At 34.0% G+C, this 19953-nt stretch overlaps 2 protein-coding genes across 7 annotated transcripts; both read right to left on the bottom strand.

Moving 5' to 3' along the window:
* Positions 1-1287: 1287 nt before the first annotated feature.
* Positions 1288-17564, bottom strand: LOC120769686 (tyrosine-protein kinase Btk29A). Of its 6 annotated transcripts, XM_040096808.1 has the most exons (15): positions 17371-17564; positions 16316-16656; positions 14073-14168; positions 13873-14011; positions 13653-13799; positions 4216-4352; positions 4035-4151; positions 3883-3963; positions 3691-3821; positions 3491-3619; positions 3215-3408; positions 2814-3154; positions 2504-2741; positions 2309-2442; positions 1288-2218 (listed from the first exon to the last, which is right to left on the bottom strand). In XM_040096808.1, the coding sequence occupies exons 2-15, from the start codon at positions 16544-16546 to the stop codon at positions 2120-2122; spliced, it is 2214 nt and encodes a 737-aa protein (XP_039952742.1). In that variant the 5' UTR covers positions 16547-16656; positions 17371-17564; the 3' UTR covers positions 1288-2119. The 6 variants fall into 6 exon arrangements, with proteins under 6 accessions (XP_039952742.1, XP_039952745.1, XP_039952746.1 ...); XM_040096811.1 differs by lacking the exons at positions 13653-13799; positions 13873-14011; positions 14073-14168; positions 16316-16656; positions 17371-17564 and adding exons at positions 5590-5863; positions 7335-7741; XM_040096812.1 differs by lacking the exons at positions 13653-13799; positions 13873-14011; positions 14073-14168; positions 16316-16656; positions 17371-17564 and adding exons at positions 5590-5863; positions 7365-7741.
* A 449-nt stretch (positions 17565-18013) lies between these two features.
* On the bottom strand, positions 18014-19623 carry LOC120769691 (dolichyl-phosphate beta-glucosyltransferase). The gene is made up of 5 exons (XM_040096818.1): positions 19400-19623; positions 19163-19337; positions 18894-19099; positions 18648-18835; positions 18014-18574 (listed from the first exon to the last, which is right to left on the bottom strand). The coding sequence occupies exons 1-5, from the start codon at positions 19469-19471 to the stop codon at positions 18229-18231; spliced, it is 987 nt and encodes a 328-aa protein (XP_039952752.1). The 5' UTR covers positions 19472-19623; the 3' UTR covers positions 18014-18228.
* Positions 19624-19953: the final 330 nt, after the last annotated feature.

Below are 19953 nucleotides of genomic sequence, written 5' to 3'. Positions count from 1 at the left end.
GAACATTTAGAACGAGCCAACAACAATAGTTAGTGGCCATCCATTGATGCTGTTGACAAAATCGTATCGCTCCTCAAAGCTGGCTGTGATATGATTTTAAATGAAACATTTCACAACCGCTTTGAAGAATGACACAACTTCAACTCGGGTATTTCTACTGCATCGCATCACACTCATCATGCCATAAACGCCTGATAACTGTTTTTAGTTAACTCGTTCGTCTTCATTATTTTTCGGGATTTATCTTAGAATTATATATATATATTCGGTGACATGTGTGGCCATCAATGCTTGACCTGATCATAAACGCAATTTTGTATTTCTTAATGTTTAATTACAGAATTATGCTGCACCAAACTGCACTTAAGCATTTATTTGAATCGTGAGTTTCGTTTTTCGTTCTGTGTTAAATCAAAATTAATATTCAAAATGATTGATGTCCATGTACACATTTTATGTTTGAATAAGGGATGTGAGGTTTTGGTAGAAGGTAGAAAAAAAGCAAAGTGCATTGCGCAGCGGCCCACTTTAAATGGAATCAAAGCACTGTGCTGCTAACACTAGCACACATAACCTTTATTCCCATTGTGTAAACTGACATCGCCGTGTCACTCTTTCAGCAGATAAACGGTTTCCCTTTTTATAGACTGGTTACATTTGGATTTAATTTATTTCAATACATGTGCGCTCTATGAGGCGATTAATTTGCCTTAGCATAAATAAAATAAAAAAAAAATGCTGATAAAAACGCGTATGTATGTTTTTATTCGTTATTTTCTTATTACATCTTACAAAATAATTTAAATACAACTAAAACATTGATAATACGAATAATAAAAAAACCAATGCTTGGATATTGCGTGTCGTACAAATGCATAACACAGAAATACATATGCATGTTTGTACATATGTATATGAATAAACGGATATGTAATTGTACATCAAAATAGTGATGTAAATCATAGTTCTACAAATATTTATCAAATAAAACTTGAAATATCGCAAAATACACCCATACATACATATATAATGTTTTCAAATACACATATATACAAATGTATATGTTTAAGTGAATAATACAGGCGGTTGCTATACGCATAAGGTGCATTCAAGTTTCACTTTCATCTGCAAATATTAAAAGTAAATCACAAAAGAATTTATATTAATTCATAATTACTATGCGCACACAATGCGACTTAAAAATAAATGTGTTCGTTCATGTTCTTCTTTTACCCACATAGGCATATACATATACATATATGGTAATATGTAAACCAAAAACAGATATTAGAACGGTGAGTGTTTGCCTGGATAGGCATATATATTTTATGAAAGAAATCATTCCTATGCACTTATATATGCGTTTTTTAATTATATTTTTACTCTCAACTTGCCGCAGTTTTATACGGAAAAATATGAAATAATACATAAATTCTTCAACGTGAACTCTATTCTCACATCATACATGGCGTCTTGACTTACATTTAAGATATCCATAGGCATTATATTTAATCAGTTTCAATATTCGAATTATGTTATTTATATCTAAATTTAGTTTTTGATGCATACGTTCATTTTTGTGTATATAAAAGTAAAAAGCACAATAAAAAAGCATACTAAACGTTATTTCTTACTAAAAATAGTTCAAAAATCTCTCTTTCAATTGTTCATTTCTTAATTAACGTGGCTGGCTAGTTGAAAAAATTACAAACATTTTAGGATGCATTCATATACTTATGTATGTATTTAAGTCAGCTTGACAACTTTTCGAATACTTTCGCAAATCGCACGTTTGCGAAGATCGCTATTCTTAATATGAAATTGTTTGTTTTTTCATATTTTTTAATTATTTGACTTGTTTTATGTTCCTACTTATATATTTTTGTTTAGTTTCCACAAAAGTATTGACTACTTTAAGAGATGGATGATATTATGAATTCATATTAGCAGTTTGATTATTTTACTTAGCATTTACTTGTTTCTAAAGAATAAGCTTTTGGCAAACTCTATTTTCCTTCCTAATATTTCACTCCTCGATTACTTAGCTAATATCTATATAAATTAACTCAGTACATAATTCGACAATCACTGATGTCGCATCGGTAAACTCTGCTGAAGCTTAGTCAGTTAGTGTTTGAGCGACGAGGGCTAATTGCTCCTTGAGAATACGGAATGAGGGGCGCTCTTCCGGACCGTGAGACCAGCATTTCTTCATAACCTATAAATATTAACAGCACAAATTTATGTAATGTAAAAGCAAATTTCAATTATTATATGAAAAGCTAAAGGCTTGTGTGCCCTTACTTACATCGTATATTTCCTTTGCACATGACTTTGGTTTTTCTAATATAATACCACGTTGGACACGTTCCACCACTTCGGTGTTCTTAAGACGGCCGTAAGGCATTTTGCCACAGGTGAACACTTCCCACATAAGTACTCCTAAATGAAAAATTCGAGAAAATTGTTTAAACTGAACTCATTCCGAATATAGGCTAAATACCGTATGCCCAGACATCGCTTTTGGAAGAGAAACGCGTATAATTCAACACCTCCGGCGGTGCCCATTTAATAGGAAACTTAGTGCCACCTGAGCTTGTGTATTGGTCGTCCAAAACATAACGAGCCAAACCGAAATCTGCGACTTTTACTACATTTTCCGAGCCAACGAGACAATTACGTGCGGCTAAATCACGATGAATGTAGTTGTGGCGTTCTAAGTAAGCCATGCCTTTGCTGACCTGTGGCGCAATAATAAAGCGATAACGTAAAGTTGTGAATTGCAAACTAACGGAGAAATCAATTATACATACCTGTATACACATGTCCAACAACAAACCCATGTTGCCAATCAGTGTGGTCTCATGCCGGCGCAAGTAGTTCAACAATGATCCATGTTTCATATATTCGGTAACAATATAAATAGGACGATGCTTCGAGCAAACGCCATACAATTGCACAAGATTAGGATGTTGCAATTTGGTCATCACTTTGGCTTCCTCAATGAAATCGTCCTCGGACATTGTGCCCTCCTTCATCATTTTAACAGCAGTGTCAATGGATCCGCGCCATTTTCCCCGTCGTACCACACCGAATTGTCCCGAACCAAGCTCTTCCATGAGCATTAACTCCATTGGGTGAATTTCCCACTTATCTATGGTTTAAAAAATGTAAATGAAATGTAAATAAACAAATAATTATTAATACCACTTACCGTGGGACAATCCAGCAGTTGGTGGAACTGGTCTATCACAAGGCGATGATTTTAAACGGCACGCTAATCCCCCGGAGTTATGTCGATGATAGTTTATTAGGTCCGGTATGGTCTCGCAGCAATGTTTCTCACTCAAATAGTACTCGCCCCTCGCATTTTGCTTGATGTGATAATGCTTCACATGAGATTGTGGACTAAATAGTTAGAGAGAAGAGAAGCATATGCAAATGTTATTCGTTTGTTGTCTCGAATATACGAGTGTTTTGCTCTACTCACACTTTGGTATGTAAAGACAGCGTGTATAAACCTTTTGTCGATGATTTTCGCACCACAAAACAACCTTCTTTGTCACCCTGTTTCAAAAGAGATTCAGCGCGTTGGCGAGACATATCGCCAACATACCATCTGCGTGTCAAAATAATGTTTGTTTAAATGCAATGAACTCTGAATAAATATTGGGAAATTTGTGCACTCACTCATAACGCTCCAAGCCTAGTAAAGCTTTCGGCTTAACGTAATTACTTGGTATATAGCCCACATTGCCCAAAGCGTCCTTCACTTTCCACCAGTGCTCTTGGGAATCATCAATCACTTCATATTCAGCATTCTAATGAAGAACCAACATGATTGTAAATGCATTCTATTCATAAATAAAAAGGCTACCCTACCTTTTCGAGCGATAAATCACCACCTTCAATTGCTTTGAACGGGTAAAGAGCCACCACAACTTTGACGAAATGTGAATTATCCTGCAAATGTACACAAAAGCACAAAGTTATATATCATGTATAAATTACTATTTGCAAGAGCTTAAGCTTACCTTAGACTTAGAATTTGGAGTACCCGGCGTTGGAATACCTCCCGGCATTGTGTTGTCCAATGATGTAGCGCCGCTATTCAAAATATTTGGTGATTGCTTAAAGGTGGTAACCGAAGGCTAAACGGAGCCGAACATGTGAAATTATGAAAGTGGAAAAATCTCTAAAGAAAAGTTATCTTACTTGTAGCGGTGCAGATGTAGGTGTCGAGCTCCCCAAACTTCCGGAACTGTTATGATGCAGATTAAATTGACTGGTCGAGGTGGAGTTGTTCGGACTACTACTACGAGTGGTGTTCTGGGCAGGGGAGCTTCCTGTACCTATAAAAATTATTGAAATTAAATATTAAGCTCATGGCAAAATTTATTGAAAATTTAAAATGTTTGTAACTAGGCTCATACACGCATTTGTGCTTCTACATACTTATAAGTACATAACAACCAAAAATACAAATGGCCTTTAGTACATTGTCCGCACAAAGTGACAGCGAATACCATCTAGTGTAGGAGTTTTCAAACCATCAAAGTATTGCGCAACTGTGTTGCCAAAATTGTATAAAGTGTTTTAGCTTTGAGCTCGTTGTGGGATTTCAATCGGTTGGTGGCTTAACGCACGTCAGCCGGAGGTCGCATATTGGCGAAGAAAGTGCGCAAACATTGTGCTTGAGTCATGGACAAACCACAAAATTATGTGTATAGATTCAAGGCTTATTTTGGCAGGTTATTGAGTTCACTCACTATTTGCTAACTAACTGATATAATAATACATACGCATGTTCATCAGAATAATACTAACAGCAAGCTTTAATGTATTTAAATATTGCATTGTTTTGCTTGGCTTCAAAATTTTGCTTTGGTTGCAATAATTCTGATTTGCTTTTATTGAGCAACTTGCTATAGATTTCTTTTTTTTAGTAGAAAATCAGCAGCAGAGCATCGGGAGCTGAGGGAGGAGTGGTGTTAGTTCGAATATTTTAAGCATGACGTATAAACCAAAACAAAAAAAAAAATAATAAAATTTGTTATGAAATTCTCCCGCGAACCGGGGTATGTTGATAGACTCAGCTGAATTTATTTCATGTATATGTCTGAATATACTTTGACGTATTTATTTTAAAAGCTCAGTTTACTTTGAAGAAAACTTCTACTGATTAAAAACGCAAATACGTAACTGTAACGGTGCTTTATAAATAAAATGTAAAGCAGTTTGCGTACGTCCACACATCGCAACAAAATAACAACCTGCCATAATAGACGATGCAACATTCCTAAAACAGCTGCTTTGCTGAAAAAGCACCGAACGGCAACAAAATGATTTTCTGAAAGATATCGGCCACAAATGCATTCAAAATCATCACTACGACTACTTTTCAACTTTCTCATATTTGGCTCATATACTTTTTTGTTTTTATGAGAAATGTATGTATGTATACTCGTATCTTGGATAAATACATATCATATGTTTGTAAGAGCAACTTTGCTTAGTAACTAACGTCTCATGAGGAAAATGAGAATAAAATAAAACTAGATTACAATCAACACACATTTTATACAATACCTAGTAACGTACCCAACTTCAAAGCGGATAAAAGCATCATAGTTGCACCAGTTAATTCGAATAGATGCACCTGGAGCCGGACGCAAGGTGTTGAACAACAACAAATAATACAAATACACACAATAGTTTTCACTTTCAATTTATGTTTAGACGTTCAGCAATTGAATGATGAATTTGCAGGGAAATGCTTGCTGTTAAAAGCACTCAGTTGCTAGTAGCGGTTGTGTTTGCTTTTACTCAATTCACTGTCTGTAGTGGGTATAATCTGTGACTGCTAAAACGGCAAGTGAAGTGATCGTGAGAGTGCGAATATGCTGCGGTAAATTTCGCGCGCGGTAACTACAAACATGTAAAGGGTGTTTTTTTTAGAGGGATACAAGTTTTATTAAAGTTAAATTATTGAAAGGAAGTGGTCAATATATGTATATTTTAAGTTCGAAAATTTTATGACATTTAGCGTTTAAACGGGCTCTAGGCAATAATAAGCTGAGTGTTGCTTTCCAAGTGGTTGGACACGGCTGGTTTATAAGTATATCCGAAATCAAATCAGATGACTTGGGTTGTAAATTGGCAGGCCGATTTCTTGATATAATTATATTGATTAAAGTGATTGATATTCGATTTTTAAAATACGTGTAAGCCTATACAACTTTGACACCATAGCGCTTTGACACTTCTTCACTATGCAAGAAACCTCAAACCAGAAGACGATTCGCGATGAAATTTTGGTTTAGCGGTTATCCCATTAAAAAACCTTATTTTATGAGAATGTTTGTAATGCGTATATTCATATATCCGTTAGTATGAATAATGTAAAATCTAGAGCTCCGCTCTTTAGTACTTTTAATTGAGGTTCGAACGTTTTCTGTGTTGTTTAAGTCCAACAATCTTAATTAATATTAGGTTCAAGCACCTGTCATACAATTGATGGCAGGCTTATCAATGAAAGTCTTTCGGTTTAGAGTTCTAATTTGTGCTTCTGGACTAACTTTAAGTTTGCAGCAAACTAAATTGTATGTTGGGTTTAAAAAGCACATGTACATACAAACTGTAGTATAATCATAGGCCTTAGGACTGCTGTGTATGTTTCCAAACAGCTAATGGGTATACTTGCACGATCACCTTCAAACGCAGTCCACCAATAAGCCAAACACCATAAATGCCTTAACGCACACGTACGCAACATGCATTCGTCCGTAATTACTTAAGACATTAAGTTAGATGGGTTATAAAAAAGAAATAATAAATAAATAAAGTAAGTATTAACACTTGAAGAACACCACACATCAGCAAGACACTACAGTAACCACATTGACGAAGCCTCGTCTTCAAAACATATACACACATACATATTCATATATGTAATTATAAAGAAGCTACAAGCAACGCAGCGTAAAAACAACAATGAAATTAGTTTGTACTTCAACATTGAGTGGAAAAATGAAGAAGTCTCTACAAAGTACAATGTTGAAAAATATATCGAATCCGCACATCCGAACAGTGTGCTTTTTCCTCTGCCAATTTTCGATCGAAACTTCACAACTAAAACTCTGTTAATTTATTTAAGTTTTCCACTTTTAGTCAGTTATCTTTTGGGTATATCTTTGGATCGCTATTGACTTTTACTGATATTAAGCAAATTTTATTTATTATTTTTTCAACTCATTTATTTCGTTTTCAACATTGCGAATATAACACAAATGCACATATGTACATACATACATACGCGAATATGAGAAAAATACCGTTTTTATCGACTTAGAAAAATATCTAACCATCGGAGGCTTTTCACTTCACTTTTGCTAACACTCTTTATTGCCTTAGTTTACGTAAACCCAGATATTTATGTAGATATGTATGTAGTCTACACACTATGAATAGTGCAATTTTCCACTCTGCAAACGAAATTTGCTTTGTTGTAAGAAAAATGGTTGCTGTTTGAAAGTACAAGTGTATTCAAAAGCCGTCTAGTCGCCCTGATGTGGGTTAATTAAATATTTCTTGATTTTTCTATTATTAATATTCTGTTTTCAGCGTCGTCAAATCCGTAGGTTTAGATTTTTTAAGCCATGAGAAATTGTATAATTGTATATATGCAATTATGTATATATGTATGTCTCCGATGGCATTGCGAGTACACGACGATCTTCTATTAATAAAAGTTAAAACTCAACTGGGCAAGAAGAAGAAATATAAATAGTATCCAACCTGCCAACCTGTTACTGCGTCTATGCATCTATCGCGGTCGTTGTGGTTACTGTTGTTGCATTCAGTAAAACTGTTCACAGGCCACTTCAGAAGAGAGCTGTGAGCGAAGTTTGCTTCAGATTTAGTTGCGCTTAAATTGAGTTACTATCAGGAGACAATAGTCAACGGCATAGCCAGTTGGTGCGACAGTAGCTGGCAGAAACGGTAAAAAAGTGGAAAAACCACTATGCATATTCAAACAAACTTAAGTCGAAGTATCTCAACTTTCATACACAATGCGTGCTGCACACACACACACACACCTGTATATGTATATGTAATAGTAGTGGTATAAAAAATAAACTTCAACAATTTGTACAAATACTCAACGCACGGCTTGTGTATATCTGGTAGTACGACAACAGCAATAGCAACAGCAACACAACAACAACGGCAATGAAAAGCAAGCAAAACTCGCTTCTGGTTTCGCAGCTCAATAGTAGACACTCACATGTACACATGTGTTTGCTTCAGATACATCAACACACACATAAAATAAAATAAAAATAAGTTAAAGACGTCAGCAACAGCTGCGAGCAAGCTACAATGTTTGCCTAACTTTGGGAACATGCAGTTACCGCAATAGTACATAAATACTAAGAGAATATAGTACATAAATAGATTTATTCGATAGTGCTACAGGCGAGAAGGATTAACATTGATACTACTTGATCAGGCCTGGAGACAAACTTTGTAGAAATCCTGTTGGGAACATATTGTGACGGCTTTAATGAATTGCCCTTATCATTACGATCGATGAAAGAAGTACGCTAGCATTTTGCACGCTATTAAAATATATTAAGATGGCTCTAGTTCCTTTGGGATGACTTATAACAATTAATTTTTAAATTTTAGTGATATCTCAAAATAGGTATACTAAAGACATCTAGCTTCTTATTTGTAATAAGTATGTACATACCTTTTGAGCTTGGCAGGCATTGTCCGACATTATTCCAGAAATTCAAACGACAGCCAAACACTTTCATTTCTTTTACACGTTCTTTCATATTGCCCAGCACACTGGTTTCCGTGAAGCTAACACACGGAATCATTTGCGCACCAGAAGATGTAGATTAATTGTTTAGCCGACTCTGCATAAATTCGGCTTTCATTGCCACGGTACTAGAGTAAGCTTCAAAGTTTATTACTATTTTCACTTAGTTACTAATTGTGTTCACCAGGCTATTGGAAGCCAATCTACTTGCGATCTTTGAATAACATAGACGACCAAATGCACACATGTGTATAACTTTATATTTGAAATGGATACCTATATTACAAAATTCTGTGGAAAAGTTTGTATACTCTTCGCATTTGAGAGTGGACAATGTGACCAAGGACATGCGTTTCAAATGTATGTTGTTTTTTCCTCAGATGGATAGATAGTGTTATCACAAAACGGTAGGTGTAGAGTTGATTAATTTTTTGGATTGTTGTTGTTATCATACATACACACGAAGCGTATTTATTTTTTCAAGGCATATTTATGTAAGTATGTACAAATAAATAGGATATGCATACATATACATATGCACATGTCTGAATCAACATAAATATATATTTATGTAGAAATTAGCCTCCACCAAAAAATTACCTGCTTAAGGAAAGTCAACATATTTTTATTGTGAATAAATGAGCAGTCCAAGAAGCAAAACAAGCTTGAGCAAGAGAGAAAGAGGAAGGAAGCGAAAAATAAGAAAGTGGCTTAAGGAGTGGCTTGACATGTTTATCTGCGAACACTTCTTTTAAGGGTCTTAAGACATCCATGTAAGATCTTCAGATATTCCTTCTTTTGGTTATTTTCTATTTATACGAAATTACACATTCCTATGTTTATGTATGGATAATAAATGCATTCTTTACTGAGGGATCCAAAGATAACACACTCATAATAAGACAGGTCGTATCGAATTCGTGATGAGTTCTGAATGAGTTTTATACATTTTCTAAGAAAATATTTGACGTGAATACTTCATTTTCTTCGTTTACATCGCCCAAACTTTATCTTGCGAATGGTAAAGGTAACAGGTAAAGTACCGAACCGGTTTAGGGAAATGCTCATTTAGTACAAATTATCAAAGTAAAACTTCAGAGCCAATAGAAAAGGCTTAGCATGAGAAAACAGTTCTACGATATAAAGAAATTTATTTTCTTACATGCATACACTCATACTCACATACATACATATATGTACATATATACATAATTAGTTTACTATTGCTTTCTCACAAGACTTCGTTCGTCAATCGTTGTTGAGTGCTCCTCATCACAAAGTCACTCTTGAGTTTTGCTTTTTGTAACTTTTTTGGTTTTGCTGGAATAGTACTCGTACAGGTACGGTATAGTTCATTCAATAAACCTTTGAGAACTGTTTCACATTTATATTTATTTGTTATTCTGAAAAGGAAGATATGCCTAAATGCTTTGTTTTCTTTGAAGGCCACACACACATAACTATATATACTATACATGAATTAACACCGTAATCTATTTGGCCTTGACTGTATGTAAATGCAATTTCCACATTTTTTAATTAATTCTTCCTACAAATAAACATATAAACTTGCAATGAGCTACTTTTGTAATTTGTGCACTGTGAGTTTAAAAATATTAATTTAGAAATTTCATTCGGACTAGTGGTGTATTTATGCATTGCTAGTCAAAGATCGCAGATAACACGTTGGCTTTTACTATTAAACAGAAATATAGAAATCGGTTTCAAATATGGAAAAATAAATACTCTAGCGTCTTTGAGCTGAAAAATACCGAGATAACCGACGTTTTTCTATTCCAGCAGATATTATTCACATTTTCTCAACCAAACGACACAATAACAAAATAAAAATAAATAATCATACATTTTAAACACGTTTCAAGCCTGTGCACATATTTTGCGTTTTGTATACATAAAAACCGACGAGTGTATGCATGTGTATGTTAATTTTTACTTTATTAGCACAACAATGAATTTACCGGAGCTACAGACAATGCCACACACACTTCAGGCGCCGAAGAGGTGTCTCGCAGCACGATCACATTCGCTTGAGTCTCGCCGCAAACTGAAACCAAAGTGGTACGGTCCGAGTGATAGTGCTTACTGCTTTCCTCTCATAGCAATTTCTGCTCAAAGCAGCTTGCTCAACAAGTTGGGTAGCCTTAACCAACCAATTTTTGGAAGAAGGGAGTACGAAAGATAAATTGGGTTGGGCAGAGAATTTCGAAGAACTCTCAAAAAGGGGGAATCTTTACTAGAAGTTAGGCTACGTAAATATACACATACATTTACGTACATAATCGTTTATAGCACACACTAAAGCATCTATGCACACATTGCATATTTGTGTGAACTTTAAATAGCACATCATTTTCAGTGCACCCAATGACTTGGTGCATAAACATATTTAAAGTGATTTCGGCGCTGCCATTCCCCAAGCAATTCTAGTTTGAGGATATACCTACAATTTCTTCTATGTAGATGGGCGCATATTTTGAATATAACACCTTTTATGAACGTATGTATGTATGGAAATGCATATGTTATTTTTTTGTTTGAAATGGCAATTTTAATGAAAATATTATATTGAATTTTCATTCGAAAGAAATAAATAAAATTTGCCTTAATGCAATTTATTTTAAGACCACAAATATATCAGTACTTTAATACATACATATGTATGTATAATCAATATATTCTTGATCAATAATTTATTAAAAAATGTGACTTTTGGCATACGCAAAATTTTAATATTGAATTTATTGTTAGAAACAACAAGAAAAAACGCTAACTTCGGCTGCACCGAAGCTAATATACCCTTCACAGGTGCATTTCTTTTAGTAACTATGTGTTCAGTTTGTACGGAAGCTATATGCTATAGTAATCCGATCTGAACAATTTTTTCGGAGATTATATTAGAACCTTAATCAGTAATGTCAAATTTCGTGAAGATACCACGTCAAATGCGAAAGTTTTCCATACAAGAACTTGATTCCGATCGTTCAGTTTATATGGCAGCTATATGTTATAGTGGTCCGCTATCGGCCGTTCCGACAAATAGCAGCTTCTTGAAGAGAAAATGACGTTTGCAAAATTGGAAAACGATATCTTAAAAACTGAGGGACTAGTTCGTATATATACAGACGGACAGACAGACAGGCAGACGGACATGGCTAAATCGACTCTAACTCTAAACTTAATATACCCTGTTCAGGGTATAAATATTCGGTGTTAAATAATCGATTCCAATAGGTTACGGATATGTCTGCACCCTAAGGGCTAAATATTAATACAAATATATTACGTATATGTGCATATGTAATTACATACATATTTATTTATGAACATATGTGCTTTTATTAAAAGATGTATAGTCTTTCCTGATTCATAATCAATTTGTATATGTTAGATTGAAGCTTAAAATAAAAAAAAATTCTTCAACCAGGCAAGCGATAGATGTTAAGTGACTTTATATGTTCTTACGAAAAATGCGTGGTCAGCTACAAGAGAAATGTCTTAGGCTTTATTACCCGGTTAATTTCCCACGTTTAGAATCACATAATAACCAAATCATTAATCAAAAGGTGAACACTATGTTTTGTTGATATGAACAGAGATGCTGACACACTCACACAAACGTACACGCTATAGACAAACCAGTATTTCATAGCTAATCGATCATGGACCATGGACTCTCCGCAAGACAAACTTTTCCAAAGATATTTTAGGAAATTACATGAGCACGCATGTACGTATTTTAACATTTCCACGAATACAGGGTGAGTTGTTAGTAAGTTAGATAAATTTCTGAGTCAAAATAGAGAATAAAGCGAGTTTTTGATTCGATCTAACAGCCGCATAGCCTAGTTAAGGATTGTACAATATCTATATTTGTGGTGACTCACAACCATATTTTTTGGACATATATATGTACGTAAATAGAAAAATCCTGGATTAATAAAATCATGAACACTTTCTTCAAATGTTTATGTGGATTTCAGTGTAAGCAAACAAACAATAGTAACATACATATGTATTTACCTTTAGTACAATAGGAAAAAATCAAATAATTTGGACAAATGAGCACTGAACAGAAAACAAATAAACGATTGTTGAAAGTTGTCAAGTTCATTGCACGTGTCTGTGCTAATGGTTCATATATTGGTGGTACACAATTCGACTATTGGGAGAATGTGTAAGACATCAAAAAGGTAAAAACAAAACATATGAAACCAAAGAAATAAGTAAAACTCGTTTGCCTTTTGCCCTACAGTCTGCTGATCTAGCGTGCAGTCTCTAGTTAGGCTCTAGACTTAAGGAACAAAAGTTTCACCGTTTTGCTATTTCACTCAATTATCACTTCTTTTTCTTAGTTACGATTTGCTCCCAAAGTCTTTTATTTTTTTCATAAATTTGGCAGAAATCGCAACCGGTTTTTGAATTTTGAGTGTATTTCTTGCCTCGGAAATGCTCAACAGTTTCTTACTCACTATTGTGTATTTGTAGACACATTTACTCATTTAAATAAAAACATCAGGAAATAAATAATTTGACAATTTTACATATGTAAATATTACTGAATATTAAGTCATTTAATAATATTTCGCTAGAATTTTATTTTAAAGAAATTTTACTCAAGCATTCTTGTTTTGAACTAAGTAAATAAGAAAATTGTTGCCCTTAGCATATTTCTACTGATGAGCATAACACTTAAATTTCAGTTCCTACAGCTATGTGATACCAAAACATTGTAGGGTATCAATAAGTAATATATCGTATGTAAAAATAATGTAATTAATAGTATAAATTCGGGTGTACTCACTTGGATTATTATTCGCTTCCAACCAATGGGTCGCAGCCTGACATCCGAACGTTGCTCGACTTATTCCTTTACAGCAGGACCACCTTTTACCGGTCCAAAGACCCGGATGGAAACGATATGATTTCGGCGTATTTGTTTCTTCACAAACTAATGAATCAATAAGAACATTTTAAAATTTGAATAATTTAAAAACGGATTAACGTCTTAGTTACTCACTAACCCTCTCTTATGGCACGTATCCAATCATCACGTTCCCTTTCACTACTCGCTAATAAATATAAAATATATTGTGGTACAGAACGTCCCGATAGCTGTTGATCATTGGAGGATTCACAATAACCAACTTGAAACGGAAATCCCTACAACAAACATTTTCAACATGGAAGACTTTGTATATATGTACTTAAATATTTTACTTACGTTTGGTGCAAAAGGATCTCCACCCTCTCCGCTAACAATAGCAGTTTCAACCAAGCGAACACCTTTTACTGGAACTCGACCACGCTCCCGACGACGCTACAAATAAAAACATTTCAATATGAAATTCAAGTCCAAGCACTTCAAATTTTTGTCTGTTTACAAACATTTTAAAAATTCGTTTTTGTGATAATTATAGCAGCAATATAACATTTTTCGTATAATCGCCAAACATTTGTACTGAAGCTGCGAAAAGTGTTTCATTCATTTACAATATTTTCTAAAAGTTCACTGAACCCCCATCTAACGTATCGAGTTTATTATCGCTTACGCGTTGTTTTGATACCGAATAGACACCCTATCCTGGGGTAAATTAATGACAAATGTTCACTTTCCACCACCCTTTTAGTACATATTTATCTTATTTATAATTTCCATAAGTTTTTTCGAAAAGAGTTTTTACCAAATTTCAAAATATAGCTCTGGTGGAGATTTTTTTTAGTAAATTGCTGGTGTTTCATTGTAATTGTTTTTAATACTTACATGAATACTCTCAATGACCGGTGCCGTATACTAAAATTTTTCTATACATAAGTTTCCTTGGGTGGGGCTTTTGGAAGTTTGTTCTTTTATTTTGTAATATATGGATTCTACCCATTCAAAACGCCTTGTGAATCTTCTTAAACTGGCATAAATTTTTGTAATTTGTCTGTGAATCCATTCCGCATATTTTTTTATGTTTTTTTTTACATTTTTCACAAATTTGTTGTGTGGATTTGGGTGCGCTTTTCACAATCGTAAATATTACCTTTATTTTGGTAATTTTGTATAAATATTCTGCTGAGCTAAATATATTTATATTTAGAACAATTTTCACTTCTTTTCCAAAGCTTACTAACTTCTTTTGAAACAATAACATAAAATACGCCCGTTTTCAAAGGGGATGATTAAATTGTTCGACTCATTAAAGCGTGGAAAACGTCGTAAGAGCAAATATTTTATAAAAGCTATATGCTTTTGATTATTCAAAAATCTGTTATGTTTTGTGCAAAAAACTAATATAAATTTATTTGAGGTTGAACAACTTTTGTCTTTATGTTCACTTGTCTATTTCAAGCAATGAAATCAATGTTCTTAACGGTAGCGAAAAACAGCGACTTATTCCTGCTCACTTGCCAGGATACGGGGGATATTTGCTGCTGTGTTTGTATGTATGCGCCTGTATACCAATTGGAAAACAACAAATCAGGGAGGGTTTGCCTATGTAGAGATTTTCAGTTGGGAAAACTTATGTAGAAAAGAGAATCATGCAAACAATATAATTGCCAGATGTGCAAATCCTTCGTTTTTGGAGAGATCAGAAAGTTTTTACTCAATATATTAATTGTAAATGTATATTGAAAAAACGAATACCTAATTTGAAAACATAATATATATAGGTATGTATGCGCTGAGAATTAGCGTTCATTGCTTTGTCTGATACCTTGAACGATTTTTCCACACATTGTTGGCGCCTTGGGTTTACTATATCCGAGAAATAGAGGGACCTATAAGCCTTAAGCCACTTCTGATCATCGATGGATTTTACGAGAAGCTTTTTAATACCTGAATTGTAATTAAAATATTACTATTGTCGCCCAAGGGACCATTAGAAAAGTAATGGTTAGAAGCTGTATAATCTCCGATTCTTTGAACGATTGAGCGACATTCTAATCACTGAATTCAATGTGCTAATTAAAATATATTAGATATACATAGTTGTCTACAATGTTTATAGGAGATAAAATGCCTAGCCTATTAGCAAACAATGGAAGCAAAAGCGACCATATTGTAGACTGGAAAGTAGTTCTTCGCCATTGAGTAATAGATAAGGGTTGATGTTAACAGACCGGCATTTACACATGTTGCATTACTTAAATACAATGTAAATACATTGAAGCCCGTATTTATTGTCTGATAGAATTCCTCCGACAGAATAGTTGGTTTCAACTGGATTAGGTGCAATTCGATTTAGTATTTTAACACTACATACATAAATGCTTATCATTTGTATTTACTATAATATACTATTGTTTGACATAGAGGTACGATAGATATATTCCTTTTCCGAAATATTCTGATTCGTATCAGTTTTTTTACGATGTATTTGGATATGTCGCATTTACTTGAAGTAGCTTTTAACCCTAATTTTGTATATTCGCATTATTTTTTAATCTAACTACAAACTGTGTAATGAATGCACTTACTTCAATATTTTCCACGTCAAAATAGGATAATGACTTCTTGGTGAGTTCAAACCATCGTTGTTTATAGTTGACTGGTGTAAAACGTTTTTTATTCTGAGCTCGTTTTACCATCGATCCGCTTTTAACAATATCATACAGCCTTTCGGAAACCTTATCCATTCTACTTTGAAATGATTTGCTACTGCAAACTGTAGAAGATGAACGAATGCTACCATGTGAGAAACGGTTCATGTCTGCGGCAAAAGTTGATTCCAACGAAATTATATAACTTTATCTTGAAGCACCACTTGTTTTTCTTTTTTACGTATTTATCATATATACATATTTTAAAGGAGATCGGGCTGTAATAGAGAAATACACAATTTTTACGCCTTGTTTACTTTAGGTAAAATCTAAAATTTTCCGTTATTAAATAATTATGTCAACTGCTTAATGAGGTTAAGTAAACTTAACTTAGGACTCAAAACCTTTTCTTACTGGAGCATTATATTTTGACCGCGTTTGGCTTATAAGTTATTGTTATTTATTGATTTTAACATTAAGCTTTCATCTATAAGCAGAACGAGAGTGTATTAAGTCCTTCTTAAATATATATGTATATATTATTTATGCACAAACTTTCACCAGCATTGCCTCGTCTTTGATTTCATTATATACAGATCCTTTGTCGGATAAGCATTGAATTATTTCTAACGCCAACAGCTTATCAAATTATTAAGAATACCTCTTATCACTTTTTAAAATGTTACTGTGAAGGAAAGCTATTGCATTTCATAAAATATACGTACATATACCAAGGGAATGTTTGAACGACTTAACGAAACGTATCCAAACGAATTTAGCAGGTCTCAATTCTAGGAATTTCAGACTCATTCATATTTGCCCCTACCCCGACGTTTCGTCCAATCAATGTAGTTTCGGCATCTACTTGTTGTTTTGTGCTTTATTTCATTACTCATTACTCCGCAAATGTATAAACACGCACTTATATCTTTGGATATTTTAGGTAATTAACTTATCGTATTTATTGTGTTTCAATATACTATTTAATTCACCTGGTTATTAATTTTGCGAGCACATATTAGGAATACAATTTTTACTTTTTGATATTTTTTCAGCTGAATTCGCGGAAATAATCCTCTGCCATACCGCGTACTACATTTAAGCCCTGCTTTGCTTGTACACTCTTCTTCTCTACGACTGCGCCAAGGCGATCGTTTCTCTTTGTCCACTTTCGAGTTTTGATCATTGTTCTTTTGTTCATTATTTCTTTATCTCGTTTAACATTCACCGGGTAAAACGTTTCAGGTTGCCAGATCTCTGTAATTGTATCCGACATGGTACAAAGCGGTAAACCATATCGTTTTATTTGTAGACGTATAAGGGGTATAAAATACATTAAAAACATGTCTCCTATTAACGTGAGTGATATTGAAGATATTTTGTAATCACAGATAAATATTGTCATAAAGGGAACACCCTTGTGGAGGGTAAATGTGTGTTTTAACAATAATAATTTCAAAATACTCTTCAACATATTGTTTTGGTATGGCAAGTACTACAGAAGACATTGGTGTTACATATAACATGTAAATGTAACATACATATATCTGTTAAAATACAGATTTAAATTAAATGTTTAACAAGGAGGCTAATTGATCTAGAAACTTATATTTAAGAAATTTTATTTACTGAATAATTTTTAGGTAAATAACTTGGGTCTCCCAGACTTTATTACTTCTTTTTTCGAGAAAATGCAAATATTTATTTAAAAAAAAAAACATTCATCTGTTTGGTTTACTTTTAGAATACTTAAATATGTATGTATTGTTTAAACAATCGTGTTTCAACAATGCAGTAGTACTGGAACGTAAGTTTGCGCGAATTTCTTATTAACATTAAATTGTTGACTTTTACGAGACATGTTCTTTATTTTGGTCACATAGTTGCCATGCTCCGATCGTATACCTGAACCAGATCAAAAATAAGTCAACTCCCATTTGAATCCACGACCAGACCGGTGTCAATTTAGAGCCTTCAATTTCTTTCCAATTTACTGCCACCTCAGCTATTGGTATTTTCAAGCGTTCCGCTATATAAAGAAGCTCTACATCGAATGCCCAACGTTCAACGTGTAAATTTTTAAATAAAGTATGTGCAGAGGAACGAGTTAGTAATTTGAAGCCACATTGGGTATCTCGTATACTTCGGACAGCAAAGAGCCATACAAGGAAATGAAAACCGTGCATAAGAAGTGTTCTGTTAAAAATATATGAAACAACATCTTAAAGCTGCAAAACACACACTTGCTAAATAAAATCGCATTACTAACCTGAATAGACTACGTGATGCAATAGCATCTTGCTCAAGATGTGAGCGCGATCCGACCACAATTCCATCTGACTGCCAATCTTTTGTAATACTTTTCATATTATTTTCCAACTTATCGTAATCGGAAAATTTTGTCGCACCATCTGCATCAGCAAATAATAGGTATTGGCCTCTTGCACTTAGCATTCCCTTCAAAAATACGTTTAATTAAAAAAATAATATTATGACTCAATATTTGCTCAACTACCAAACGGACAGCTCCTCCTTTGCCTCGGTTGTCCAAAAGCTCTAACACTCGAAATTTGTTCACGGTGTAGCGTTTTGAATACTTTAATGCAAGAGAAACTGTGCCATCACTACTCCCATCACTAACGACAATTACTTCATAAGTAAATATCTCATCTTTCGCTTTTTCCTCTAAGAAACTCATGCATTCTTCCAACATTTTTGGCACTGAAAACCACAAATTGTATTTAATAATTTTGTTGAAAATGTATTTTTAAACATTTTACTCACACCGTTGTTCTTCATTATAAGCTGGTATAATAACACTTAAGTGGACTGTTGGTGCATCTTCCACAGAGGGGAAATCAACATTTTGTATCCTTATCGGGTCAAGGAAATGCCTCTCCTCCTTACGTCTTTTAATAACAGGAAATGGCTTTGTTATGGCTTTTTGTATAACAAAAAGCTAAAGTATTTTTGAAATATATTTCCGTAACAAATATATGTATATTTAAAAACATATCTTACCACAGCTAAGATTCCAGCTACCAATGACAAGCCGGCGATAAGTACCACCTGCACCACTTGGACGAAAGCCATTAAGTTATGATTATGTGAATATTGGAATTTTTAGAATATAATTTCCATCATCTAGTTTATAAAGAACACATTAGCAATCAGAACGCCACGTAATTTATTAAACTCTGCAATAGTACGCGATATCAATCAGTTTATTTGTTGTCTAAAAACAGCGTTTTGCCACTTGTCACTTGACTACTTCATTCACAATAAATTGAAATTGCGACTAGTCAGTTTACTTCGCTGCTTAAAACTATTTGACGCTGGGCGCCGCGCTTATTCGGTTGTGAGCCATGATACAGTCATAGGAAGGAACGTGGAGAAGATCAAAACCAGAGAACGTCTATCATCATGATAGACGTTCTCTGTCAAAACCAATTATACGTTCTCTCCACATAATACCAAAATCAGCTGTTTTACCTCCTTTTTATAATTTAAAATAATTTTTTAAAATACTCCAGCCAATAAAAGTGTGTGTTCTTTTGCAACGTCCTGTGAATGTT

The sequence above is a fragment of the Bactrocera tryoni genome, chromosome 2, assembly GCF_016617805.1.
Source record: "Bactrocera tryoni isolate S06 chromosome 2, CSIRO_BtryS06_freeze2, whole genome shotgun sequence".
NCBI classification, from domain to species: domain Eukaryota; kingdom Metazoa; phylum Arthropoda; class Insecta; order Diptera; family Tephritidae; genus Bactrocera; species Bactrocera tryoni.
The sequence above is the reverse complement of the archived record's forward strand: the minus strand, read 5'-3'. Positions and strand labels throughout refer to the sequence as shown.